Raw genomic sequence first — 24085 nt, forward strand, 5'->3', positions numbered from 1 at the left:
GCAGCGAATAGGAGCAGATCATCTATCACCACGACCCACCCAGTGAGGCAGTTACTAAGCATGGAAAGGGCAGATGGGAACAAAATCGCTTTACAGCAAAAGAGCAGATTCACTCTTACAGGCACTGCTCAAAGGTTGGAAATATGAGTCAAGCTCTTTGGGATGTCTTGATGCTAAATCAGGTGCTGTCTGAATGTGAAATCTTAAAAACATTTAATCTTGCTCACTGTTGTTGCACCTCAGTTTGTATCTGAATTCATCAAGGATCTTATCTGAAAGGACTGTAAACCTACACTGACACTTATCATATTATCCTCTTATACTGGACTGAATGAGTACAATTGCAAAATTTGGGAGCAACTTCTTTGACCAAGCTTTCAGTGACCTCAACCAATATTTCCTGCCTCGGGTGGATTTTCCCTCTGTGAAGCACAAACTGAGTGGTTTGAAAGAGTGCTCCACTGCGTATATTTGATAAAGCAATCTCCAAGGTACGAGCTCCACTAGCACAGACATTGTCATGTCTCACACATGGGTTACATTTCCTCTTTCGGATTCAGGCAGCTGCCAAAGCCATCCCAAATCACAGTAAACCCCCGTTATCACCAGCAGGTTAGTGGCCCTGACTGAAAAGGTACTAATCCTCCAAAATCCTTGCCCTCGAGGGAATCTTTTGTTGGAGCCTCCTCTGCGGCCACAAATGCCCAGAATCAGCAGAATCCTTTCCAAATAATTCTGTGAGCAAAGCAAAATCTTTTCAGCTCGGCTTTGCAGTTCCATTGATGAGGTGGCCTCGCGAGAGGTGGAACATTCCCAGCCTCCGAGTTATATATTGGGCTGTCCAATTATTCCCGGGTGTCAAAGACATTTTGGCATTCAGCTCCGTTGGACAGAATCCGGCAGCAACATGTCACAGTATTCGGGCAAGGTGAGCGACCAATTCAATTTTGCCTTCGTATTTTGTGTGTATTTATATAAAGCTCTCTGTCAAATCCCACTCTAGAGACTTCAGCACGAATTCTAAGCTGACTGTCCCACTGCAGTACCAAGGGACTGCTGCACTGTATTTTAGATTCAACCAAGAGCCCCATCAAATTTCTCAGTGAAATAACTCCACAGAGACTGGTATCCTGTCACCAAGATACCCTTTATTTACATGTGCATAGTACTTGACTCTTCAGGTGGCAATGGTGTCAAGGCTGTGACATCCAGCAGCCTTAGCAGCTGGTTCTGAGGGGCGAGGTATGTTTTGCTCCTGCCTGATTGCAAGTTTGCAGCTTTCAGGTGGCCCACATACCTGTTCAAGACCACCTCACCTACCCCAACTTTGTACGTCACAGGACCTGACTATACGTCAACCATACCTCTTACATGACCCATGCATGACCCATGCTGGGCCATTTCCATGGTTTCAGGACAAATTTCATCCCCTGAAGTACATTGTCTCTGTCCTTAAGTGGAGTCCTGTGTCCACCATCTTGCATTCTGATGCTATTTTAGTTTTGCCAGGACTGGAGCTTTTTGCGTCCAGTCTGATATTGTCAACGGTAACCGGAAGGATGTACAGAAAATTTAAAAGCAGAACAGACTGTTCTAGTCGTGGAACCCTTGGTGGTTTATCTGCCAGCAGGAGACAGCTCAAGGCATCCACAGTTATTACTTGGCCTCCCAGACAGTGTTCCAACTTGCAATTGTATGCATTTGGAATGACAGCCCACCACTATATTCAACCTGAAGCAATGGGCAACACAGCCTTGTCCTCGTTGTGTAGCCCTAGCAGGGATTTGTGCTCTGTTACTATTACAAATTTACATTCAAAGATGACGACTAAATCTTCCTTCTCTATCTGGGCATATTTGTGCTCTGCATCAGCCAATGTCTGGGAAGCATTCACTATTATTGGGCATTCCACTCCATTGGGCCAACGAGGAGCCAACACTACCCTGATACCATAAGATATATAGTGGGCGGAACGGTGGCACCGTAGTTAGCACTGCTGCCTCACAGCGCCAGAGACCCGGGTTCAATTCCCACCTCAGGCGACTGACTATGTGGAGTTTGCACGTTCTCCCCGTGTCTGCGTGGGTTTCCTCTGGGTGCTCCGGTTTCCTCCCACAGTCCAAAGATGTGCAGGTCAGGTGAATTGGCCATGCTAAATTGCCCGTAGTGTTAGGTAAGGGTTAGATGTAGATGTAGGGGTATGGGTGGGTTACGCTTCGGCGGGGCGGTGTGGACTTGTTGGGCCGAAGGGCCTGTTTCCACACTGTAAGTAATCTAATCTAATCTAAAAAATATGGCATCGTATGTCAGCACCAAATCTGGGATCTCACTTGAGATCATAGTATGCTAATGCCTTAGACAATGATAGCTGCTTCTTCCCTTCCCTAAAGGCTATTCTTGGTTACCCTTTTTACCCAAGGCTGACCCCTTTTCAGATGTAAAGGTGCCAGGATGGAGGTCAGGTTACATATGAACTTTCTGTAATAATATACCAAACCAAGGAAAGGTCTAACCTCCAGTACAGATATGGGAGCCGGGGCACCTTTGAATCCCCTCACTTTATCTTCCAACAGGTGTAGCCCGGTCTCGTTGATTCTGTAGCTCAAGAAAGTCATTTGGGATGCCTGGAACATGCATTTTTCCATTCTAAGGCTTATGCCCACCTCAGAAAACCATCTAAGGACTACAGGTAGTTCTTCTATAATGCGATGGTTGCGTTCTTGTGCAACCCTGTGTGATAGAAAAATTGCATATTAGAAACAGCGCCTAAAGTGTTGATGATGTTACAGCCAACACGTGTTTCAAAGGTTCACGCTTTGGAAACAGTGTCCCCAATTCATCAATTGCATTACAACGAATTTGTGTTAATGAAACACACACATTATAGCAGAACAACCTGTATGTCCAAGTTCTCTAAGTGCTCTTTATTGGTCTTCCATGTTATGAGCAAGTCATCTAGACAAATGGTGAACTGCCCTTGTAAAATATTCTCTATCATCTGCTGAAAAGTGGCACAGGCTAATGATACCCCAAATGGTAGTCTCATACATTGGGACAAACCTCTTATGGGTATAATTGTAGCATACTTCTGGGAATCCTCATCTAACTGCAATTGCAGGTACACGTGGCTTATGTTCAGCTTCATGAAGGACAGCCCCACCCCTGTCATTTTTGCATATAAATCCTTTATGTGCGGGATTGGGTATTTATCCAGCTGTGAGAGGTGGTTTACCATTTGTTTAAAATCCCCACAAAGGTGAGCCAACTCATTGGGTTTCACCATTGGGATGACCGATGCTGCCCATTTTGCAAACTGGACTGGTTTGATCATTCCTTCACTCTCCAGCCTTCTGATCTCTAACTCTACTTTTGCCCATAAGGCAAATGGCACTAGGTGGGCCTTGCAGATTTGTGGAATTGCTTCTTGGTCACCAGGCAAGGTGGCTTTGGTTCCTTTGATAGTTTCTGGACCTTCTTGAAAATTTTCCAAGTTAGCAAAATTTTAATTAGGACTTCACTCAGATAGCCACTTTCTATTAGAAAAATATTAAACCAGTCAAAGTGAATCTTTCTCGACTGAATATGCCCCATCAAGCTTGGGCCCGAGCCTTTTACTACAACCAGTGGTAACAGAATCAGCTGCTTCTCATATGAGACTGGAAACAAAATTATATCCTTAATCTGTAGCAGTTCCCCAATATAGGTTCTCAATCTAGTCGAGGTCTTGCACTTAACTTAAGGTTTGGAATCCAGAGCAGATTTTATTAAAACCTAGTTTGACAATCACTGATAAAGCCACGCTAGTATCAACCTTCATTAGAACCGGATTTAACCAGATGTTTATTTTGGTTCTGATTTGGATGTTGCTAAGCAATCTAACTGTTCCAAGCCTGATGTAGGTGGGATTTCCAGGGTGTGCACTCTCCTGGATACCGGCCTATGAGCTCTCTTACTGAATTCAGGCCAAGTGGGACACTTTTACTGTCTCAAGTCCGCATGCTGGCAGCAACTACAATGGCTTGTTAGCCTGGATCCTGAAGAAAATGTTAGCTATTTGGCTTAGGCTTGGCTTTGTTTTGGGATTTTGCTATGAGCTGACCCAGAGTCCCTCTGTTCAGGATATGTCCTAAGTGAGGCTATGCAATTGTCTTCACTCAAGGTCAATTAGCCTGGTGAAGGTGTCCACTTCCACCCTATAACTCACTGTATGTTCTAATTGCCACATTTTCCAATGATAATGCCAATTGCAGTGCCTAATTGAACTCCAGTTGGGCTTCAGCTAGTAGGCACTTTTGCATGGTTACATCATTAATCCCATATACCAAACAATGTCTCATTAAGGGTTAAACCAAAGTGGGGGCAGGCCTCTGCCAGTCATCCTAATCTAGTCAAAAATATCGATGCAGATTTCCCTGGTTCTCAAGTTGCCAAATAGCACCTCAGAATTAGAGGAAGCTTGGGGTCATAATATTCCTTAACTAGATCCATCAACTCTTGAAAGGGTTTAGTATCTGGTGCCTCAGGAAAGGTTAAGCTCCTAATAACTGAAAAGGCTGCAGGTCCATAAGCTATCAGGAGAATTACTCATTATTTTTCACCTGTCCCAATGTCATTTGCCTGGGAAAAATAACCCATGACTGGTTACCTGGCATTGACATGTTGGGATTTACTGGGACTCCATGCAAAATTGACTGCCCCTTTCCACATCTCAACAGCAACTATGTTTCAAAAGTGCATGAAGCATGATAGCTCATTCTGAAGTCGTGGAAAGCAATATGTAAATGCAAGGTATACATTTTCTTCACTTAACGACAACGCTGATAAAAGCAAATTGCACTCATGTCGAGATTTGTTTATTTGATTTGCCACCTGGGCAAAGATTGAGGCTGCCTCAGTGCAGAACAGGCTGAAAAGAAAGGGGATAGGAAGAGAATAATCATCTTGTTTCATTGTGTTTAGATGCACATTAGCTTGGGCTTTTATTTCTGCTGTTCCTCTTTTTATTTCTTGGCTTACTGCCTGTGCCCACCCTGTTCCCATATGTTTTGGATCTGCCCATTGGTTAGTTATAGTGAGAAGGTCAATTTGTAACATTTTGAGACAAGCCAAACATATTTAACAGAGCAATTATCTGTAATTATATAGATCAGAGGATTCTTTCTCTTATTAGGAAGTTTAATTTGAAATCATTAGAACCAAGAATTAATATCCAAATCTTAACTCATGAGTCTCAATGGTTTCTCAGATTCTTGTAGCTGTTTTAAAACTTATTGCTTTTTTATCTCTTAAGGTTCCATTCCATTTTCTGACCCCTTATCTGAATAGATCCCAGCTTGCTTCAGATTTCCTATTATTTGGGAGTTGGCTGAACCACTGGGGCATTGATTGAGGTATTTGTGCTCTTTCCTCCATCAGATCATCTTCTACGAGGGGAAATGTTTTACAGGCAGAAAACTGGAGGTGTGTGGAGACTGCGACAACTTCCAGGACAGGGGATTTCTGAACAGAGTGAACTCCATCCGAGTGGAGAGCAGTGCTTGGATCTGCTATGACCACCCGGATTTCAAAGGGCACCAGTACATCCTGGAACGAGGAGAGTACCCTGACTTTTACCGCTGGAATGCTCACAATGACCACATGGGCTCCTGCAGACCCATCAAAATGGTACGTTAGGACACATCAATCGCATTGTGTGAACATGCTGTGTCGACATGGAAGATCCTTAGGCATTAAAGTGTTGGATCAGCCAGCGATACCCCTGGGAGTGAAAATAAAGTCTCATTGATGAGAAAGCTCTGTGCCAGTTCACAGAACTGAGATGCATTAATTGATTATGATTCTAGATTTGGGTGTCACTGGCTGGGACAAGGTTGGGGCTGGGGCAGGGAATTGTGAATCCCGAGATGCCTTGAACAAGGTGGTGATGAGCTTTTCATCTTGGAGGTCTGCCAGTCAGCGTGACATGGTGGATCAGTGGCTGGCACTGCTACCTCACAACAACCTGAGGGTGGACTCAGGTTTGATTCCACTCTCAGGTGACTGTGTGGAGTTTGCACATTCTCCCCGTGTCTGCGTGGGTTTCCTCCTACACTCCAAAGATGTGAGGATTAGGTGAATTGGCAATGCTAAATTGCCCATAGTGTCCAGGGATGTGAAAGGTACATGGCTTAAGCATGGGAAATGCAGGGTTACAGGGTTGGGGCATGGGGGAAAGGGGCTGGATGGGATGTTCTTCAGAGGGGTGGTGTGGATTCAATGGGAAGAATGGTCTGTTTCCACACTCTGGGGAAACTATGAATTCTGTGATCATGTGATGAACACACAGTACTTTTACTTACAAAGAACTCCAGGATTTTGCAGGATGGCCCATTCATCCAAGCACATCACATGTAAAAAGCTATAAAATGCTGAGAGGGACTTGACTGAGTAGGCAGTGGGAGGGAGATATCTCTGATGGGAGAATCAAGAAGTATGGGACTGGTTTAAAAATCATGGGTCTCCCATTTGAGATGACTATGAGGACACATTTCTAACAAAGAGTCATTAATCCATGGCATTCTTTGATTTGATTTATTATTATTGTCCCATGTACGGAGATATTGAAAAGTATTGTACTGCATGCTATCCAGGCCAATCATACATTACATTACTACACATCAGAGTGATAGAGCAGAATGCAGAGTATAGTGTGACAACTACAGAGAAGGTGCAGTGATAGATCAACTAGAATATATGAGAGGTTCATTCATAAGTCTGATAATGGCAGGGAGAAGCTGTTCTGAATCTGCTGGTGTGTGTTTTCAAACTTCCTGCCCAATAGAAGAGGATGAAGAGAGTATAAGTGAGGTGGAAGGAGTCATCAATTATGGCAATGGGAATTATCGATGGAGTCAATGGAAGGAAGTTGGTTTGCATGATGGACTGGGCTGCGTTCACAACTCTCTGTAAGTTCTTGAGCAGAGCATTTGCTATACCAGCTGTGGTGCATTCTCTTTCCCTGAGAACAGTAGAGAGTGTCTTTGAATATATTCAAGGCAGAGTTAGGCAGATTGCTGATGAACAAGGGAGTTAAGATTAATGGGGTTAAGGGAAGTAGATTGATGCCACAATCAGATTAGCCTCTGTTTTTATTAAATGCAAAATCAAGCTTCAATAGCCTTCTCCTGCTCCTATTTTATTTGATGGTAAATCTACCCTGAACTCTCACCAATTTTACAGATTGTATCCTTTATCACTGTGACATTTTTGAAAAATGTTAATGGGACATTGTCATCACTGGTAAGGCCAGCATTCTTGGCCTATTTCAGAGGACGCTAGGGATCAACCACATTGCTGTCTCAGGTGGGTAAAGATTTCTTTGCCCCTAGGTGGCGTCAGGGAACCAGATTAATGGTTGTCACAGTCACCATTACTTAGACTGGCTTTCAATTCCAGATTTTATTAATTAGTTGCCATAGTAGGATTGGAACTTGTTACAAAGGGCACTGACTCCATGTGTCTGGATAACTAACCAAAACCACCATGCCATCATCTCCCACGAGAAGTGTGAGTATTCCAAATATTCAATAGAACCATAGAAACAATACAGCACAGAAGGAGACCTTTTAGCCCATCTTGTCCATACTGACCCAAAGACATTCAGATGCCCTTGGGGTGGCATGGTGGTTAGCACTGCTGCCTCACAGTGCCAGGGTCCCAGGTTCAATTCCCACCTTGGGTGACTGTGTGGCGTTTGCACATTCTCCCTGTGTCTGTGTGGGTTTCCTCTGGGTGCTTTGGTTTCCTCCCACATTCCAAAGATGTGCAGATCAGGTGAATTGGCCCTATTAAATTGTCCATGGTGTTAGGTGCACTTGTTAGAGGGGGGGGTGGGTTACCCTTCAGAGGGTCGGTGTGGGTTTGTTTCCACAGTGTAGGGAATCTAATCTAATCTAATCTCTTTGTAATCCCATTTTCCTGCACACAGCCTCCAGTCCTGAATCTTACAGAACTTGAGGTGTAGCTTCAGGTTTCTTTTTAAAAGTTAGAATCTCTCCCTCCACCATCAACTCAGGGAGTGAATTCCAGACATCCACCACCCTCTGCATTAAAAAAAATTCCTTATAAACTTCTAATCCTTCCCACCAATTAGCTTGAATCTATCACCCCTCTGCCAAAGGAAACAGGTTCCTCCTATTTATTTTATCTTTACCCTTCACAATTTACATTAATCATGTCGCCCTGAGCCTTCTCTGCCATGAGCTCTGTTAGTGACTGCGGACATTCACTGCTTTCTGATCACCAGGTCAGTTATAGATTATGTTTTAGTTTTTATCTCTGTCTCCTCAAATAATGAGTTGCCACGGGCAACAAAATGGCTGACCTGTCATGCCAAAACCACGATTCCTGCTTTTATTCATGTCCTGTTTGAGCCCAGGATCCAGTAAACATGGGCATAGGGAAATATTCCAAGATTAATGCCCAGGGTGGATGGGCACCAATGGATGACTTTTGTTCACCCTTTACGTCTGACTTGTTTTTTCAGCATGGCGAGCATTACAGGATAGAGCTGTTTGAGAACTGCGACTTCAATGGCCAGTGTATGGAGTTCTGTGAGGATTGTCCCTTCCTGCAGGGTAGAGGCTGGAACAAAACCTGTGTCAACTCCATCCGGGTTTATGGTGATGGGGCGTAAGTGTCAATTCCTCTGTCAGCTTGAAGCTCTTGTCTGACGTAGTTTTGATCCTTTCGTAGTTTCCTTGTACAGTGTAAACTGTAAGTACAGACAGTAGCCCAAAAAACATTGATGTATGTTATTGAAGTGATGGAACTAGGACAGCTACTCCATCAAGTCACATAACAAAGGTGGAGACCATTTGGCCCGTTGTGTCTATACCAGCTCCCTGAAAAAGCTGCCCTTTTAGTCCCACTCTCAGCCCAGCAAGTGTTAAATAAATCTCCAGTTCCCTCCTGAAAGTTATTACTGCATTTTCTACAGGGCTTTCAAGCACCAGATTTCTTTGTACAGTCTTCAATCTATGCCGTCTAGTTACAGATTTTCTTGCAAGTTGAAACAACTTCCTCCACCTCCTCTAGTAAAAAATGTTTACAATCTAAGCATCTGCATTAAATCACCCTTTAACCAACTCTGCTCTAAGGTTCTATCCCCACTTCACACAACTGAACTCTCTCATCATTGGTACTATATCTCCTCTTCAAGAACTTAAAGTCACTCCTAAAGTCTGGTGGCCAGAATATGACATAACACCCTTGATGAGATCTATCCTGTGCTTTGTAAGGGGTGGCTATAAATTTCTCCTTTTTGTATTCCAGGCCTTGCTTTTAAAAGCCAAGAATTCCAGGTGCTTTTATTCAAATAGTTTTGCTACCTCCAGAGATTCATATTTCTGAACCTCCAGGAATCACTATTCCCACATCCGCTCTAAAATAATGGGATTAATGGGGCAGTGGGCAGATAGTCACCCTGGCACTTATCCTGGACTAGGGCATGATTGGAACACTCAGAGAAGAGGATTAATGTTGCAAAAGCACAACTTTCAGATGCTCTCCTGCTGCTCTATAGGGAGTAAATACAGACTCCCAGTAAACCAAATACAAGTGTAAAAAAAGCCCCTTCTGAGTCCATGCCAGACCCTGTTGGCATGTACTTAATGGGCCAAATCCACTTCTTTTGTACCATAATAGGTCTCTTGTCAGATACATGGATCTGCCCCCAGACCCCACTGACCAGATCCCAAGCCCTCAGCAGGGTTAGGCACAAGTGGCATAAATATCTTGGGGCATAATGAACAGGACTAGCCCCAGAATCAAAAATCTCTTTAACATAAAACCCCTAGCAACATATAATTACTGTCAGTAACTGGGAACACAGGATTAGGAACTGACCACTCATTTTATAGAACATAGAACATAGAACAGTACAGCACAGAACAGGCCCTTCAGCCCACGATATTGTGCCGACCACTGATCCTCGTGTATGCACCCTCAAATTTCTGTGACCACATACATGTCCAGTAGTCTCTTAATGTCCCCAGTGACCTTGCTTCCACAACTGCTGCTGGCAACGCATTCCATGCTCTCACAACTCTCTGTGTAAAGAACCCACCTCTGACATCCCCTCTATACTTTCCTCCAACCAGCTTAAAACTATGACCCCTCGTGTTAGTCATTTCTGCCCTGGGAAATAGTCTCTTGCTATCGACTCTATCTATGCCTCTCATTACCTTGTATACCTCAATTAAGTCCCCTCTCCTCCTCCTTTTCTCCAATGAAAAAAGTCTGAGCTCAGTCAACCTCTCTTCATAAGATAAGCCCTCCAGTCCAGGCAGCATCCTGGTAAACCTCCTCTGAACCCTCTCCAAAGCATCCACATCTTTTCTATAATAGGGTGACCAGAGCTGGAAGCAGTATTCCAAGTGCAGTCTAACCAAAGTTTTATAGAGCTGCAACAAGATCTCATGACTCTTAAACTCAATCCCCCCTGGTTGGCCATTTTAAGGGATCTATGTACCTGCACACCAAGATCCCTCTGTTCCTCCACACTGCCAAGAATCCTATCCTTAATCCTGTACTCAGCTTTCAAATTCGACCTTCCAAAATGCATCACCTCGCATTTATCCAGGCTGAACTCCGTCTGCCACCTCTCAGCCCATCTCTGCATCCTGTCAATGTCCCGCTGCAGCCTACAACAGCCCTCTATACTGTCAATGACACCTCCAACCTTTGTGTCATCTGCAAACTTGCTGACCCATCCTTCAATCCCCTCATCCAAGTCATTAATAAAAATTACAAACAATAGAGGCCCAAGGACAGAGCTCTGTGGAACACCACTCACCACAGACTTCCAGGTAGAATATTTTCCTTCTACTACCACTCGCTGTCTTCTGTTGGCCAGCCAATTCTGTATCCAGACAGCTATGTTCCCCTGAATCCCATTCCTCCTGACCTTCTGAATGAGCCTACCATGGGGAACCTTATCAAATGCCTCGCTGAAGTCCATATACACCACATCCACAGCTTGACCCTCATCAACGTTTCTAGTCACATCCTCAAAGAACTCAATAAGTTTTGTGAGGCATGACCTGCCCCTCACAAAGCCATGTTGACTGCATTTAATCAAGCCATGCTCTTCCAGATGGTCATAAATCCTATCCCTCAAGCCTGTTCCCCATACAGTTGGGTCATGGCTGATTTGTTGCTTCAGTATACCTCCAATGGCCTTGCTTCCACAGCCCTTAGTACATTTACCTGACAAAAAAATCACTCCGTCTCTGTTTTGATATTTTCAATTGCCCTTGCCAAGCACCACTGCCCCCACCACAAACTTCAGCAGCTATTTTGGGAAATAGCTAGAAGGCTTTCACTCACCTTTGTGCAAAAATGAGAACTTAGAGCAGGAGTTGGCCATTCAGCCCATCGACTATGCTCTGCCATTTAATATGATCCTAGTTGACTTCATCTCAGTCTTAACTTTCCTGCTCATTCCTCCTAACCCTTTAACCTGTTGCTAATTCAAGATCTGTCTATCTCCTCAACTGTATTGTTTCCCAGCATCCACCCACACTCTGGGATAGTGAATTCCACAGACTCGTGACCCTTGTAGAAGTGACTTTTCCTCATCTCTGTTTTAAACCTGCCATCCTTTAGCCTAAAACTACAACTGCTCATTCTAGATTGCCCCACAAGGGGACACATCCTTTCTACATCTGCTTTGTCAATCCCTTTAGAATCTTAAATACTTCCAAGGAAATGAAGGAGTGCTCGCTGACCTCACTCCTGAGCATGCTTAATGATGGCAATGTCCTCTTCCTCTTGGCTCCCCGCAAGAGGTAACAGTTTCTGTCCATCTATCCAAGCAATCATTTTCATCATCTCAAGTTCCTCAAGCAAATCCCCCTCTGAATTTCTTCTACTCAAAGAGGCTTGGAGCGATTTCTGTTTTTGAATGACTCAGCCACCTCACTAATACTGGACTAAAAGGAATGAGTGCAAACACCTTTCATCTGACCTGTCTGCAAAATTCAATCCTCGCAGTTTGATCGCAACCATTTAATTGTTTGATATTTCTCCCGTTCAATTTGCAGCTGGGTCTTATACGATGAGCCCAATTACCGCGGTCGAATGTACATTGTGGAACGAGGAAATTACCACTCACACACAGAGTGGCAGGCACAAAATGGAAACATCCAGTCCCTGCGAAGGGTCGTTAACTACTTCTAGTGAGCCTCAGACTGCTTCCTTCCATCAAGATCAAACTGAGACTGCTGCCAACATCGGAAACTACAAAATAAATAAAACTGTTCAAAAATATCCCAAACAGACATGCATGTTCTCTTCTATTTCGATGGCTAGTTTCATTCTAAATATCTGGGGTGGTGAAGAAACTCAATACTTGCCTCAGTGAGAACCTGGGTTTAACTAGGGACATCAAGAGTCATAGAGATGTAGATGGCCCTTCGACCCATCTTGTCCATGTGGTCTGGTTTTCATAGTTAAACCATTTGCCTGCATTTGGTCCATTTCCCTCCATAGTTAATCCATCCATGTATCTAGGCAAAAGTGAGGACTGCAGATGCTGGAAACCAGAGTTTAGATCAGAGTGGTACTAGAAAAGCACAGCAGGTCAGGCAGCATCCAAGGAGCAGGAAAATTGACGTTTCGGGCCCTTCATCAGGATCCTTCATCAAGCCCTTCCAGCACCATCCATGTATCGGTCTAGATATTTCTTAAATGACAAGATTATACTCACCTCGACCACTGCCTCTGGCAGACTGTTCCAGACACTCACCACCCTCTGAATGAAAGATTTGTGTCTTTGGCCCCTTTTGTATCTCTTCCCTCTCTCCTTAAACCTATGCCATCTAGTTTGAGAGTCCCCTACCCTGGGGAAAAGCTGTTGGTTATTTAAATTAACTATGCCACTCATGGTTTTATACATCTCTCTAAAGTGACCCCTCGGTGTCCAACATTCCAGGGGAAATGTCCGAGCCTATTCAACTTTCCCAATAACTCAAACCTTCCAGTCCAGGTTGCACCCTAGTAAATCCTTACTACATTTTGTCTAATTTAATAATATTCTTTCTATAGTAGGGCAACCAGAATTGTATGCAGTAGTCCAAATGTGGCCTCACCAACATCTGATATAGCTGCAATATAATATCCTGACTCCAACTCTCAGTGCTGTGAATAGTGAACACAAGCATGCTGAAAGCCTTCTTCACCATCCAGTCTACCTGTGACTCCACTTTCAAGGAGCTACAAACCTATACCCCTTGACCTTTTTATTCTATAGCATTCCCCATTGCCCTAGTGTTATTTGCTGGGAATAGTGGTTAGGAGTCACCATATTCTGCCTGATGCTGTGGCATCAAAAGGAAATAAATAAAAGGTTAAAGAATATTGGTGGGATCTTGGAAATGAGCAGGAGAATCAAACCCCACCTGGAACTGTTGGAGATTCAATGGACCGAAAGAATCCCTATCCTAACTCCCCTTTCACTGGTTGAACTATTCAATGATTCTATAAAATACAGCTTTCAGTTGGCTGTAGAGAGGGTCATTGGGAATTTTTGACAAAGAATGCAAAACAAAGTAAAAATCGCCAGAGAGGAACAGAGAGATCTAAAGGTATGAGTGTGCACAAGGCATTAAAGTTGGCAGATCAGGTGCAGGTAGTGATTAAAAATGTGTACAGGATATTAGGCTTCGTAAACAGAGGCATAGTGTACAGAAGTCATGATACATCCATATAAGACACTGGTTCAGGCCTAAATAGAGAATTACACCTAATTCTGGGCATCACAATTTAGGAAAGATGCAAAGACTTTAGAGAGGATACAGACAACATGTACAAGGGCAGTTAGAAAGGATTAGTTTAATTTGGCATCATATTTGGCACAACATTATGTGTCAAAGGGCCTGTTCCTGTGCTGTACTGTTCTGTGATGTTCTATATTCTATGTACAAGAATGGTTCTAAAAATTGTAGTGCAGAAATAGACCTGTTGGTCCATCAATTCTGTACTGACATTCAATGAGATCATGACTGATCTGAGAATTGGCTCTCCTGCCTTTCTCCATAAGTCTTGATTCCTTTACTGATTAAACATCTGTCTCAGCCTTGAATATAGTCAATGACCTGCCTCAACTGCCCTTTGCAGTGAAGATTTCCACAGATTCTCTACCCTCTGAGAGAAGAAATTCTTCCTCATCACTGCCTTAAATGATTGCCCCCTTCTTCTGAGATTACACTCTCTGGTCCTAGACTATCACTTAAGGGGAAACAACCTGTCTGTATTTACCCTGTCAAATCCTCCACTATGTTTCAATAAGGTCACCTCTCACTCTGCTCAACTCTAATGGGTACAGGCCCAATCTAGTCAATCTCTCCTCATTAGGCAAGCCCTCCTTACTTGGTATCAGTTTAGTGAACTTTGGGAAATTGGGGAAGTACCATTTGTTTACAGAACTAAGGTGTGATTTGGCAAAATTGGACTGGAAACAGCTTCTTGAAGTCAGTGTAATGCGTTCAGGAAAGAATTAAAGAGACTTCAGAACAAATCCATTTGAACAATGAGAAAGAGAGGAAGGAACAAATCGAGGTAACTCCACCTTCCCCCAACATCCCCCACCCTAACCTGAGATCTCTAAGATCATGCTGATAGGATATGCTGAGGGAAACAGGAAAGTATATCTGATCCAAAAGCACAACACTGCAGAATGATAAAAAAAATTACAGAGATAATATCAAAGGGGAAAGCAAAGAGAGAATATGAAAAAATATTGGCAAGTAAAGATATCTTACAAATACGTAAAGAACAGGGGAATAACTATGCATAGAACATAGAACATAGAACAATACAATGCAGAACAGGCCCTTCGGCCCTCAATGTTGTGCCGACTTATGAACTAGTCTAAGCTCATCCCCCTACACTATCCCTTCATCATCCATGTGCTTATCCACAGATTGTTTAAATCTCCCTAATGTGGCTGAATTAACTATATTGGCAGGCAGGGCATGCCATGCCCTTACCACTCTTTGAGTAAAGAACCTGCCTCTGGCATCTTTCTTAAACCTATCACCCCTCAACTTGTAGTTGTGCTCCCTCATACAAGCTGATGTCTTCATCCTAGGAAGAAGACTTTCACTGTCTACCCTATCTAATCCTCTGATCACGTTATATGTCTCTATCAAATCCCCTCTTAGCCTTCTTCTTTCCAATGAGAATAGACCCAAGTCTCTCAGCCATTCCTCATAAGACCTTTGCTCCAGACTAGGTAAACCATCCTGGTAAATCTCCTCTGCATCTTTTCTAGCGCTTCCACATCTTTTCTGGAATGGGGCGACCAGAACTGTACACATGCAGGAGGAGTGCTCTAGGGCATGGTTCTTAGTGAATATTTTGCACGGGTTCTGTAGCAGAGGAGTATCAAAGCAGACATGGCAGTTTTTTTTGAGTGGGAGCAGCGGCCGAGTAAAAGCGAACCCGGGAGACTACAGCTACGGTAAGACAGTTTGTTTTAAAATTACTTACCTGTAGCGGGCAGCGGTGTTTTTTCTCTCTCTCTTCACAGAAAGAGCGGGAGCAGCAGAGGAAGTGACGGAAAGCAGAGGGGCAGCCGGGAAGGAGAACAGTGAGTATAAATACTCACCCTTTAACACCAACGGTCATTTGAGTGGGAGCAGCGGCCGAGTAAAAGCGAACCCGGGAGACTTTTCACCTCAGAGAGCGGCGCGAGCTGGGCGGAAGTGAGGTTGGAGCGCAGAGCTGGTTGGGAAGGTAAGTGATTAGTATTTGAGTGGGTGTGTTCTATACCCCAGGCCCTACTTCGTAGGGCCTCCCTCCCACCCTCCTCCTCTAACCTAACTTTAAAGTCCACAGGTAAGCGACTCAGTGTTATTGACTCAGTGTTCTTGTTTTGGAAACAAAGTGTACAGTCATGGCAGCGCAGGCGGTGGAATGTTCCTCCTGCAGGATGTTTGAGGTAGGGGTGACCACCGATACTCCTGCCGACTTCGTCTGCAGGAAATGCAGTCAGATCCTGCTCCTCACCGAACGAGTTAGGGAACTGGAACTGGAGTCGGATGAATTGAGGATTATTCGAGAGGCTGAGAGGGTGATTGATAGAAGCTACAGGGACATAGTTACGCCGGAGAACAGAGTTAGCTGGGTAACAGTTAGAGGTGGGAAGGGGAAGAAGCAGGCAGAGCAGGGTTCCCCTGTGGTTGTTCCCCTAAATAATAAGTATACAGCTTTGGAAATTGTTGGGGGGGACAGCCTTGCAGGTGTAAGCTGAAGTGAAGGGTTCTGTGGCGTGAGGTCTGGCTCTGAGACTCAGAAGGGAAAAGGGGAGAGGAGGAGAGCGCTAGTTATAGGAGACTCTCTAGTTAGAGGGACGGACAGGCAGTTCTGTGGACATGGGCGAGACTCTCGGATGGTTTTTTGCCTCCCGGGTGCCAGGGTCCGAGACGTCTCGGACCGTGTCTTCAGAATCCTTAAGGGGGAGGGTGTGCAGCCAGAAGTCGTGGTACACATTGGCACCAACGACATAGGTAGGAAGAGGGGTGGGGAGGTCATTCAAGAGCTCAGGGAGTTAGGCTGGAAGCTAAAAGCTAGGACGGACAGAGTTGTCATCTCTGGGTTGTTGCCGGTGCCACGTGACAGTGAGGCAACGAATAGGGAGAGAGTGCAGTTGAACACGTGGCTGCAAGGATGGTGTAGGAGGGAGGGCTTCAGGTATTTGGACAATTGGACTGCATTCTGGGGAAGGTGGGACCTGTATAAACAGGATGGGTTGCACCTGAACCAGAAGGGCACCAATATCCTGGGGGGTAGGTTTGCTAGCACTCTTCGGGGGAGTTTAAACTAATTTGGCAGGAGGATGGGATCCGGACTTGTAGTCCAGCAAGTAGGCTAGCTGTGTGTCAGGATGTCCAAGACTGTAGGGAGGCTGTGGAGAAGGTAGCACTGACAGGGAATACTTGCGGACACAGAGATGGGCTCAAGTGCGTATACTTCAACGCAAGGAGTATCAGAAATAAGGTGGGTGAACTTAAGGCGCGGATCGGTACCTGGGACTACGATGTTGTGGCCATCACGGAAACGTGGATTGATGAGGGACAGGAATGGCTGTTGGAGGTTCCTGGTTACAGATGTTTCAGTAAGACTAGGGAGGGTGGTAAAAAAGGAGAGGGGGTGGCATTGCTAATTAGAAATGGTATAACGGCTGCAGAAAGGAAGTTTGAGGGGGATCTGCCTTTGGAGGTAGTATGGGCTGAAGTCAGAAATAGGAAAGGAGCAGTCACCTTGTTGGGTGTTTACTATAGGCCCCCCAATAGCAGGAGAGATGTGGAGAAACAGATTGGGAAACAGATTTTGGAAAGGTGCAGAAGCCACAGGGTCGTAGTCATGGGCAATTTCAACTTCCCAAATATTGATTGGAAGCTCTTTAGATCAAGTAGATTGGATGGGGCGGTGTTTGTGCAGTGTGTCCAGGAAGCTTTTCTAACTCAGTATGTAGATTGTCCAACCAGAGGGGAGGCCATATTGGATTTGGTACTCCGGTAACGAACCGGGACAAGTGGTGGGCTTGTTAGTGGGTGAACATTTTGGTGATGGTGACCACAATTCTGTGACTTTCACCTTGGTTATGGAGAGAGATAGGTGCGCACAACAAGGTAGATTTTACAATTGGGGGATGGGAAATTACGATGCTGTATGACAGGATTTGAGGAGCATAAGTTGGGAGCATAGGCTGTCAGGGAAGGATGTGGTGGAAATGTGGAACTTTTTCAAGGAGCAGATACGACGTGTCCTTGATATGTATGTACCTATCAGGCAGGAAAGAAATGGTCGTGTGAGGGAGCCTTGGTTGACGAGGGAGGTTGAATGTCTAGTAAAGAGGAAGAAGGAGGCTTACATAAGGTTGAGGAAACAGGGTTCAGACAGAGCAGTGGAGGGATACAGGATAGCCAGAAGAGACCTGAAGAAAGGGATTAGGAGAGTTAAGAGAGGGCATGAAAAATCCTTGGCGGATAGGATCAAGGATAACCCCAAGGCATTCTATGCGTATGTGAGAAACCTGAGAATGACGAGAACGAGGGTAGGTCCGATCAAGGACAGTAGTGGGAGATTGTGTATTGAGTCGGAAGAGATAGGAGAGGTCTTGAACAAGTACTTCTCTTCAGTATTTATGAACGAGAGGGACCGTATTGTTGAAGAGGAGAGTGTGAAACGGACTGGTAAGTTAGAAGAGATACTTGTTAGGAAGGAAGATGTGTTGACATTTTGAACAACTTAAGGATAGACAAGTCCCCCGGGCCTGACGGGATATATCCTAGGATTATGTGGGAAGCAAGAGAGGAAATTGCAGAACCGTTGGCAATGATCTTCTCGTCTTCACTGACAAAGGGGGTGGTACCAGGGGACTGGAGAGTAGCGAATGTTGTGCCCCTGTTCAAAAAAGGGAATAAGGATAACCCCGGGAATTACACGCCAGTTAGTCTTACTTCAGTGGTAGGCAAAGTAATGGAAAGGGTAGCGAGGGATAGGATTAACGAGTATCTGGAAAGACACTGCTTGATTAGGGACAGCCAGCACGGATTTGTGAAGGGTAGGTCTTGCCTTACAAGTCTTATTGAATTCTTCGAGGAGGTGACCAAGTATGTGGATGAGGGTAGAGCAGTGGATGTAGTGTATATGGATTTTAGTAAGGCATTTGATAAGGTTCCCCATGGTAGGCTTATGCGGAAAGTCAGGAGGCATGGGATAGAGGGAAATTTGGCCAATTGGATAGAAAACTGGCTAACCGGTCGAAGTCAGAGAGTGGTGGTAGATGGTAAATATTCAGCCTGGAGCCCAGTTACAAGTGGAGTTCCGCAGGGATCAGTTCTGGGTCCTCTGCTGTTTGTAATTTTTATTAATGACTTGGATGAGGGAGTCGAAGGGTGGGTCAGTAAATTTGCAGATGATACGAAGATAGGTGGAGTTGTGGACAGTGAGAAGGGCATTTGTCATTTGCAAAGGGTCTTAGATATGATGCAGAGCTGGGCTGAGGAGTGGCAGATGGAGTTCAACCCTGTCAAGTGTGAGGTTGTCCATTTTGGAAGAACAAATAAGAATGCGGAATACAGGGTTAATGGTAGGGTTCTTAGTCAGGTGGAGGAACAGAGGGATCTTGGGGTCTATGTACATAGATCTTTGAAAGTTGCCACTCAGGTGGATAGAGTTTGTAAGAAGGCCTATGGTGTATTATCATTCATGAGCAGAGGGATTGAATTCAAGAGTCGTGAAGTGATGTTGCAGCTGTACAGGACTTTGGTTAGGCCACAGTTGGAGTACTGTGTGCAGTTCTGGTCGCCTCACTTTAAGAAAGATGTGGAAGCTTTGGAGAGGGTGCAGAGAAGATTTACCAGGATGTTGCCTGGAATGGAGAATAGGTCGTACGAGGATAGGTTGAGAGTTCTCAGCCTTTTCTCGTTGGAACGGCGAAGGATGAGGGGTGACTTAATAGAGGTTTATAAGATGATCAGAGGAATAGATAGAGTAGACAGTCAGAAACTTTTTCCCCGGGTACAACAGAGTGTTACAAGGGGACATAAATTTAAGGTGAAGGGTGGAAGGTATAGGGGAGATGTCAGGGGTGGGTTCTTTACCCAGAGAGTGGTGGGGGCATGGAATGCGCTGCCCGTGGGAGTGGTAGAGTCAGAATCATTGGCAACCTTTAAGCGGCATTTGGATAGGTACATGGATGGGTGCTTAATCTAGGATAGAAGTTTGGCACAACATCGTGGGCCGAAGGGCCTGTTCTGTGCTGTATTGTTCTATGTTCTATGTTCTATGTTCTTAAGGAGGTGGTATATGGGATGGGGTAAAATTAGAGGAAGGAAATATTAAGGTGTGTTAGCATCCTTGTAAGTGGATACATGACCAGGCCCAAGTGAATTATATCTCAGGTTGCTAAAGGATCATAAGTAAAAGGTAGCAGAGGCTCTGACCATCAGTTTTCAATGGGATGGGGGAACTGCAGGACTGCTAACTTTGTAGTTTTGTTTAAAAATGGAGAAGGGGAATACCTGGGTAATTAGAGACCAGCCTACCTAACCCTGGATGTGGAAAGAGAAATGATTTTCAGGGAGACAATTTTACAATGGTCAACATCAATTTGTTCAGGGAAGGTAATATCCTACAAAATGTCTTGACTTTTTGCAAAGGTAACAAGGAGGGTGAATGAGGATAATGTACTTAACTTAGTCTCCATAAATCTTTTCACATGGTCCGATATGGTGGTCTGATCAATAAATTTGAAGCTCCAATGGGATCCAATGGACAGTGGCTGAAGAAGGGTATCTATAATGCTGGGAACCAATGGAGGAGGCCAAGGTAGATCATCTTGGCATTTCTGGATTAATATTGTTATTTTCAAGTGGTTGAGAATCTAATTGGCTCCTTAGCCAAACTCAGAGAGGAACAGTGGATAGATGTTTTTGTTTCCAGTGCAGTTCTACACAGCTCAGTTCCTTGCTATCCATGGTATATATCAATAGATGTGATCAGACTAGATCGGTTATAGCAGAGATTTAGGAGATCATTGTCAGAAATGGAGAATATTTGCTCTAAGGAAATATCTGGTAGGCTGGATTTGTTTTCTTTGGAACAGAGGAGGCTGAAAGGAGATTTAATTGAGGGGTACAAAATGATGAGGAGACTAGATCCAATGAATAGGAAGGACCTAATTCCATTAACATTAACAGAGAGGTCCACAATCAGGGATACAAAAATTTAAAGTCAATGCTGGAAGGATTAAAGGGATACAAAGAATAATTGTTTTACCCAGAGGATGGAACATACTGTCTTAAATTGGAGGAGATGGTCACATAATAATAACGTCACTGAACTGGTAATCTGGAAACATTTGGCTAATGAGGTGCAGTGGGCGAACAGCAACAGCAGAATTCTACTCCAGCACAATTAACAATCTCAGGTCCAGCCTAGACCCCATAGACACAATACCATCAAGCCAAGGATCAACCTTGGTTCAATGGAGAGTGCAGGAGGGCATGCCAGGAGCAGCAGGCAAACCTGAAAATGAGGTCTCAACATGATGAAGCTATTTGCAAGCCAAACAGCATAAGCAGGCAAGTGGTGGATAGAACTAAGTGATTCCACAGCCGGTGGATCAGACCTCGGCTCTGCAGTCCTATCACATCCATTTGTGAGTGCTGGCGGATGGCTAAACAACTGTTTGGAGGAGGAGACTGTACAAATATCCTGATCCTCAAAGATGGGGGAGCCAAGAACATCAGTACAACTGAAGTATTTACAATAATATTAAGCTAGAAGTGATCTATCTATCTCCAGTGGTCTTCAGCATTATACATACCAGTCTTCAACCAATTTGTTTTACTCCACAAGATATCAAGAAACAATTGGAGACACTGGATACCAGAAAGGCCATGACAACAATCCAGCAATAGTACTGAAGACCTGTACTTCTGAACTTTCCACTTCCCAAGCCAAGCTATTCCTGTACAGTTACAATACTGGCATCTACCTGACAATGTGGAAAATTGTGCAGGGATGTCCTGTACTCAAAAAGCAGGACAAATCAACCCAGCCAAGTGCTGTCCCATTCAGTCTCTACTCTCAATCATCAGTGAAGTAATAGAATGTGACATCAACAGTGCTATCAAGCAACACCTGCTCAGCAATAACCTGCTCAGTGACACCCAGTTTGGGTTCCGCAAGGGCCACTCAGTTCCTGACCTTATTACAGCCTTCAGAGGGTCGGTGTGGACTTGTTGGGCTGAAGGATCTGTTTCCAAACTGGAGGGATTCTAAGGTTCTAACGCCTATCACTCCTTCAGTCAGTGACCTGCAACTCTTCAATTTTAACATTCAGTTCCTTGTTCTCTACACCTTCATGGTTTCATCCCCTACCAATCTCAAAAACCTTCATCAATCCTGTTGTGTGTGGGTTCCTTCAAGTCCAAAGTCATACAGTTTCGATGAGGATGAGGATTTCTTCTCTAACTAGAAGAGAACTGTATGGAGCTTATTACACGCTTACAGCCTTTCCAGCTCTTTCGCTATCCTGACAAACCCTTCATGATGATACCACATCGAGTAGCACTTATTTCACTCAATTAATTATTAATCCTTTCAAACCTATAATCAACAGGCCCCTAATGTTGTCTCTGATTTCCATCACTCCACCATCAATGGCCATGCCTTGGTCTTCTTGCTCAGTCCTGGAGCCTCCCCCCACCCCTTAAACCTTTTCATTTCTCTCTCTGCCTGGAAGGGGGTGGTGACCCTTTACCCCTCCTGACAATGGGTCACCTACTCTGTTATCTCCTGATGTCAAGTTTGATTTGATAGCACACCTATGAGCTGCCTTATGGGACATTTCAGTAAATCAAGGGTGCAAATTGTTGTTGTGTGGGGAAAGAGACAAATATCCAACAGGTAGGATGTAGGGACTCAGGTTAGGACAGAGCAGAGACTGCTCCTACCCACACCCAGGGAATACTGAAACTGGAGCTTGATATTGGTTAGCTGCAATGAGAAATGTCAGCCAAGGCTGGCTTGGTAATGTTCTCAGTCCAAAGGTTATGAGATGCGGCTCCGCTCAAAGACCGTTCAGCTCTGAGCCTCCCACTGGCAATGTGATTGAATAGCCACAAGATGGCAACACTGGATAACAGCAATTGAAACTGCTCAGAGAGGGCCTATTTATTTCCTGCCACAGAGAATGAGTGACTGAATTATAACACAATACTTTCACATCTTTACCTGTATGATTCTTTGCTCTCTATCTCTCTCTCAGTAACACTTGCATCTCTATCAGAAGGTGGTGAGTTGAAGTCCTATTCTAGATTGTTCGCAGTTTCTTGAGGCTGACATTCCAGTGCAATATTGATCAAGGGACAGACGTATTGTCAAAGTCGGATCTCGCGGATGAGACTTGAAACCAGAACCAGATCTGCCTTCTCTTGGTGATCAATAAAAATCCCATTGCACTCTTTTTAGAAGAAAGCTAAATACTCTAGTCAATATTTATTCTTCAATCAACATTTCTTAAAAATATATGATCTCCAGAGGCACTTATTACCATTTGTGGAGTCTTCCTGTGTGTAAAATGGCTGCCATATTTCCTACACTATACTAGTGACTTCAAGCAACAGTACTTCACTTATTGTAAGATATAATGAGGCCATGAAAGGTGTTAAGCAAATGCAAGTCCCTCTTTCTCTTTTGCTCTCCATTACAGTGAAGTTTGAAAGAGGAAGAATGGTGAGCTATATCAGTTCAGTTGATGGAAAACTGAGACCCTTCAAACACACGGCATCAACGTCGATTTCATCAGTTTCCTCACTTCCACCTCGACACCCGTGCCTGCCCCACCCCCCAACCCCACAGAATTCCTGATGAAGGGCTTATGCCAGAAACTTCGACTCTCCTGCTCCTTGGATGCTTCCTGACCTGATGGGCTTTTCCAGCACCACACTTTCCAACCCTCACATTCTCTTGGAGAACATAAACCAACAATCAAGAAAGATGTGCCTAGCACAATGATGCTTTGCTGGAGTGAAGGTGGGTTTTGGAATAATATAATGGAAGCTCTATGGTCTGTTTGATGTCCACGATCTGTGATGGACAGGGGTGGCATTTTCACCTGCATCAGTTGCTGTGTGAGGGTTTCAGGACCCTGTAGCAATTTTGCAATGAGATCACAGAGCTACACATCAATGAGCATAAATAGCAAATTGTGGAAAGAAGTAAAGCATATTAGAGCTTTACAGAATCTTGACAGCACATGAATATGAGCACATGAAGAACATAACTTAGCCATTATCTAATGTATCTATAAGTAGGAGCCTGGTACATAGATCATTCCCAATCCTTTGACTTCCCACTAATCTTCACTACATTGTATGCCTTTTCTTTTGCTGTTTGTAGTCCCTGCCTTCCCTTGTCAGCCATGATTGCCTCATCCTCCCCTTAGTATATTCCTTATTCCTTGGGTTGAATTTCTGCTGTGCTTCCTTAAATACTGCCAGAAACTCTTGCCATTGCTGCTCCCTTG

General features: G+C 44.3%; 1 protein-coding gene across 1 annotated transcript; it reads left to right on the plus strand.

The window, feature by feature from the left end:
• Positions 1–797: 797 nt before the first annotated feature.
• LOC140480827 (gamma-crystallin N) lies at positions 798–12316 on the plus strand. Its single transcript, XM_072576273.1, has 4 exons — positions 798–928; positions 5416–5664; positions 8525–8670; positions 12084–12316. The coding sequence occupies exons 1-4, from the start codon at positions 908–910 to the stop codon at positions 12217–12219; spliced, it is 552 nt and encodes a 183-aa protein (XP_072432374.1). The 5' UTR covers positions 798–907; the 3' UTR covers positions 12220–12316.
• The last annotated feature ends 11769 nt before the right edge of the window (positions 12317–24085 follow it).

The sequence above is a fragment of the Chiloscyllium punctatum genome, chromosome 8 (genome assembly GCF_047496795.1).
Source record: "Chiloscyllium punctatum isolate Juve2018m chromosome 8, sChiPun1.3, whole genome shotgun sequence".
Taxonomy (NCBI): Eukaryota; Metazoa; Chordata; class Chondrichthyes; order Orectolobiformes; family Hemiscylliidae; genus Chiloscyllium; species Chiloscyllium punctatum.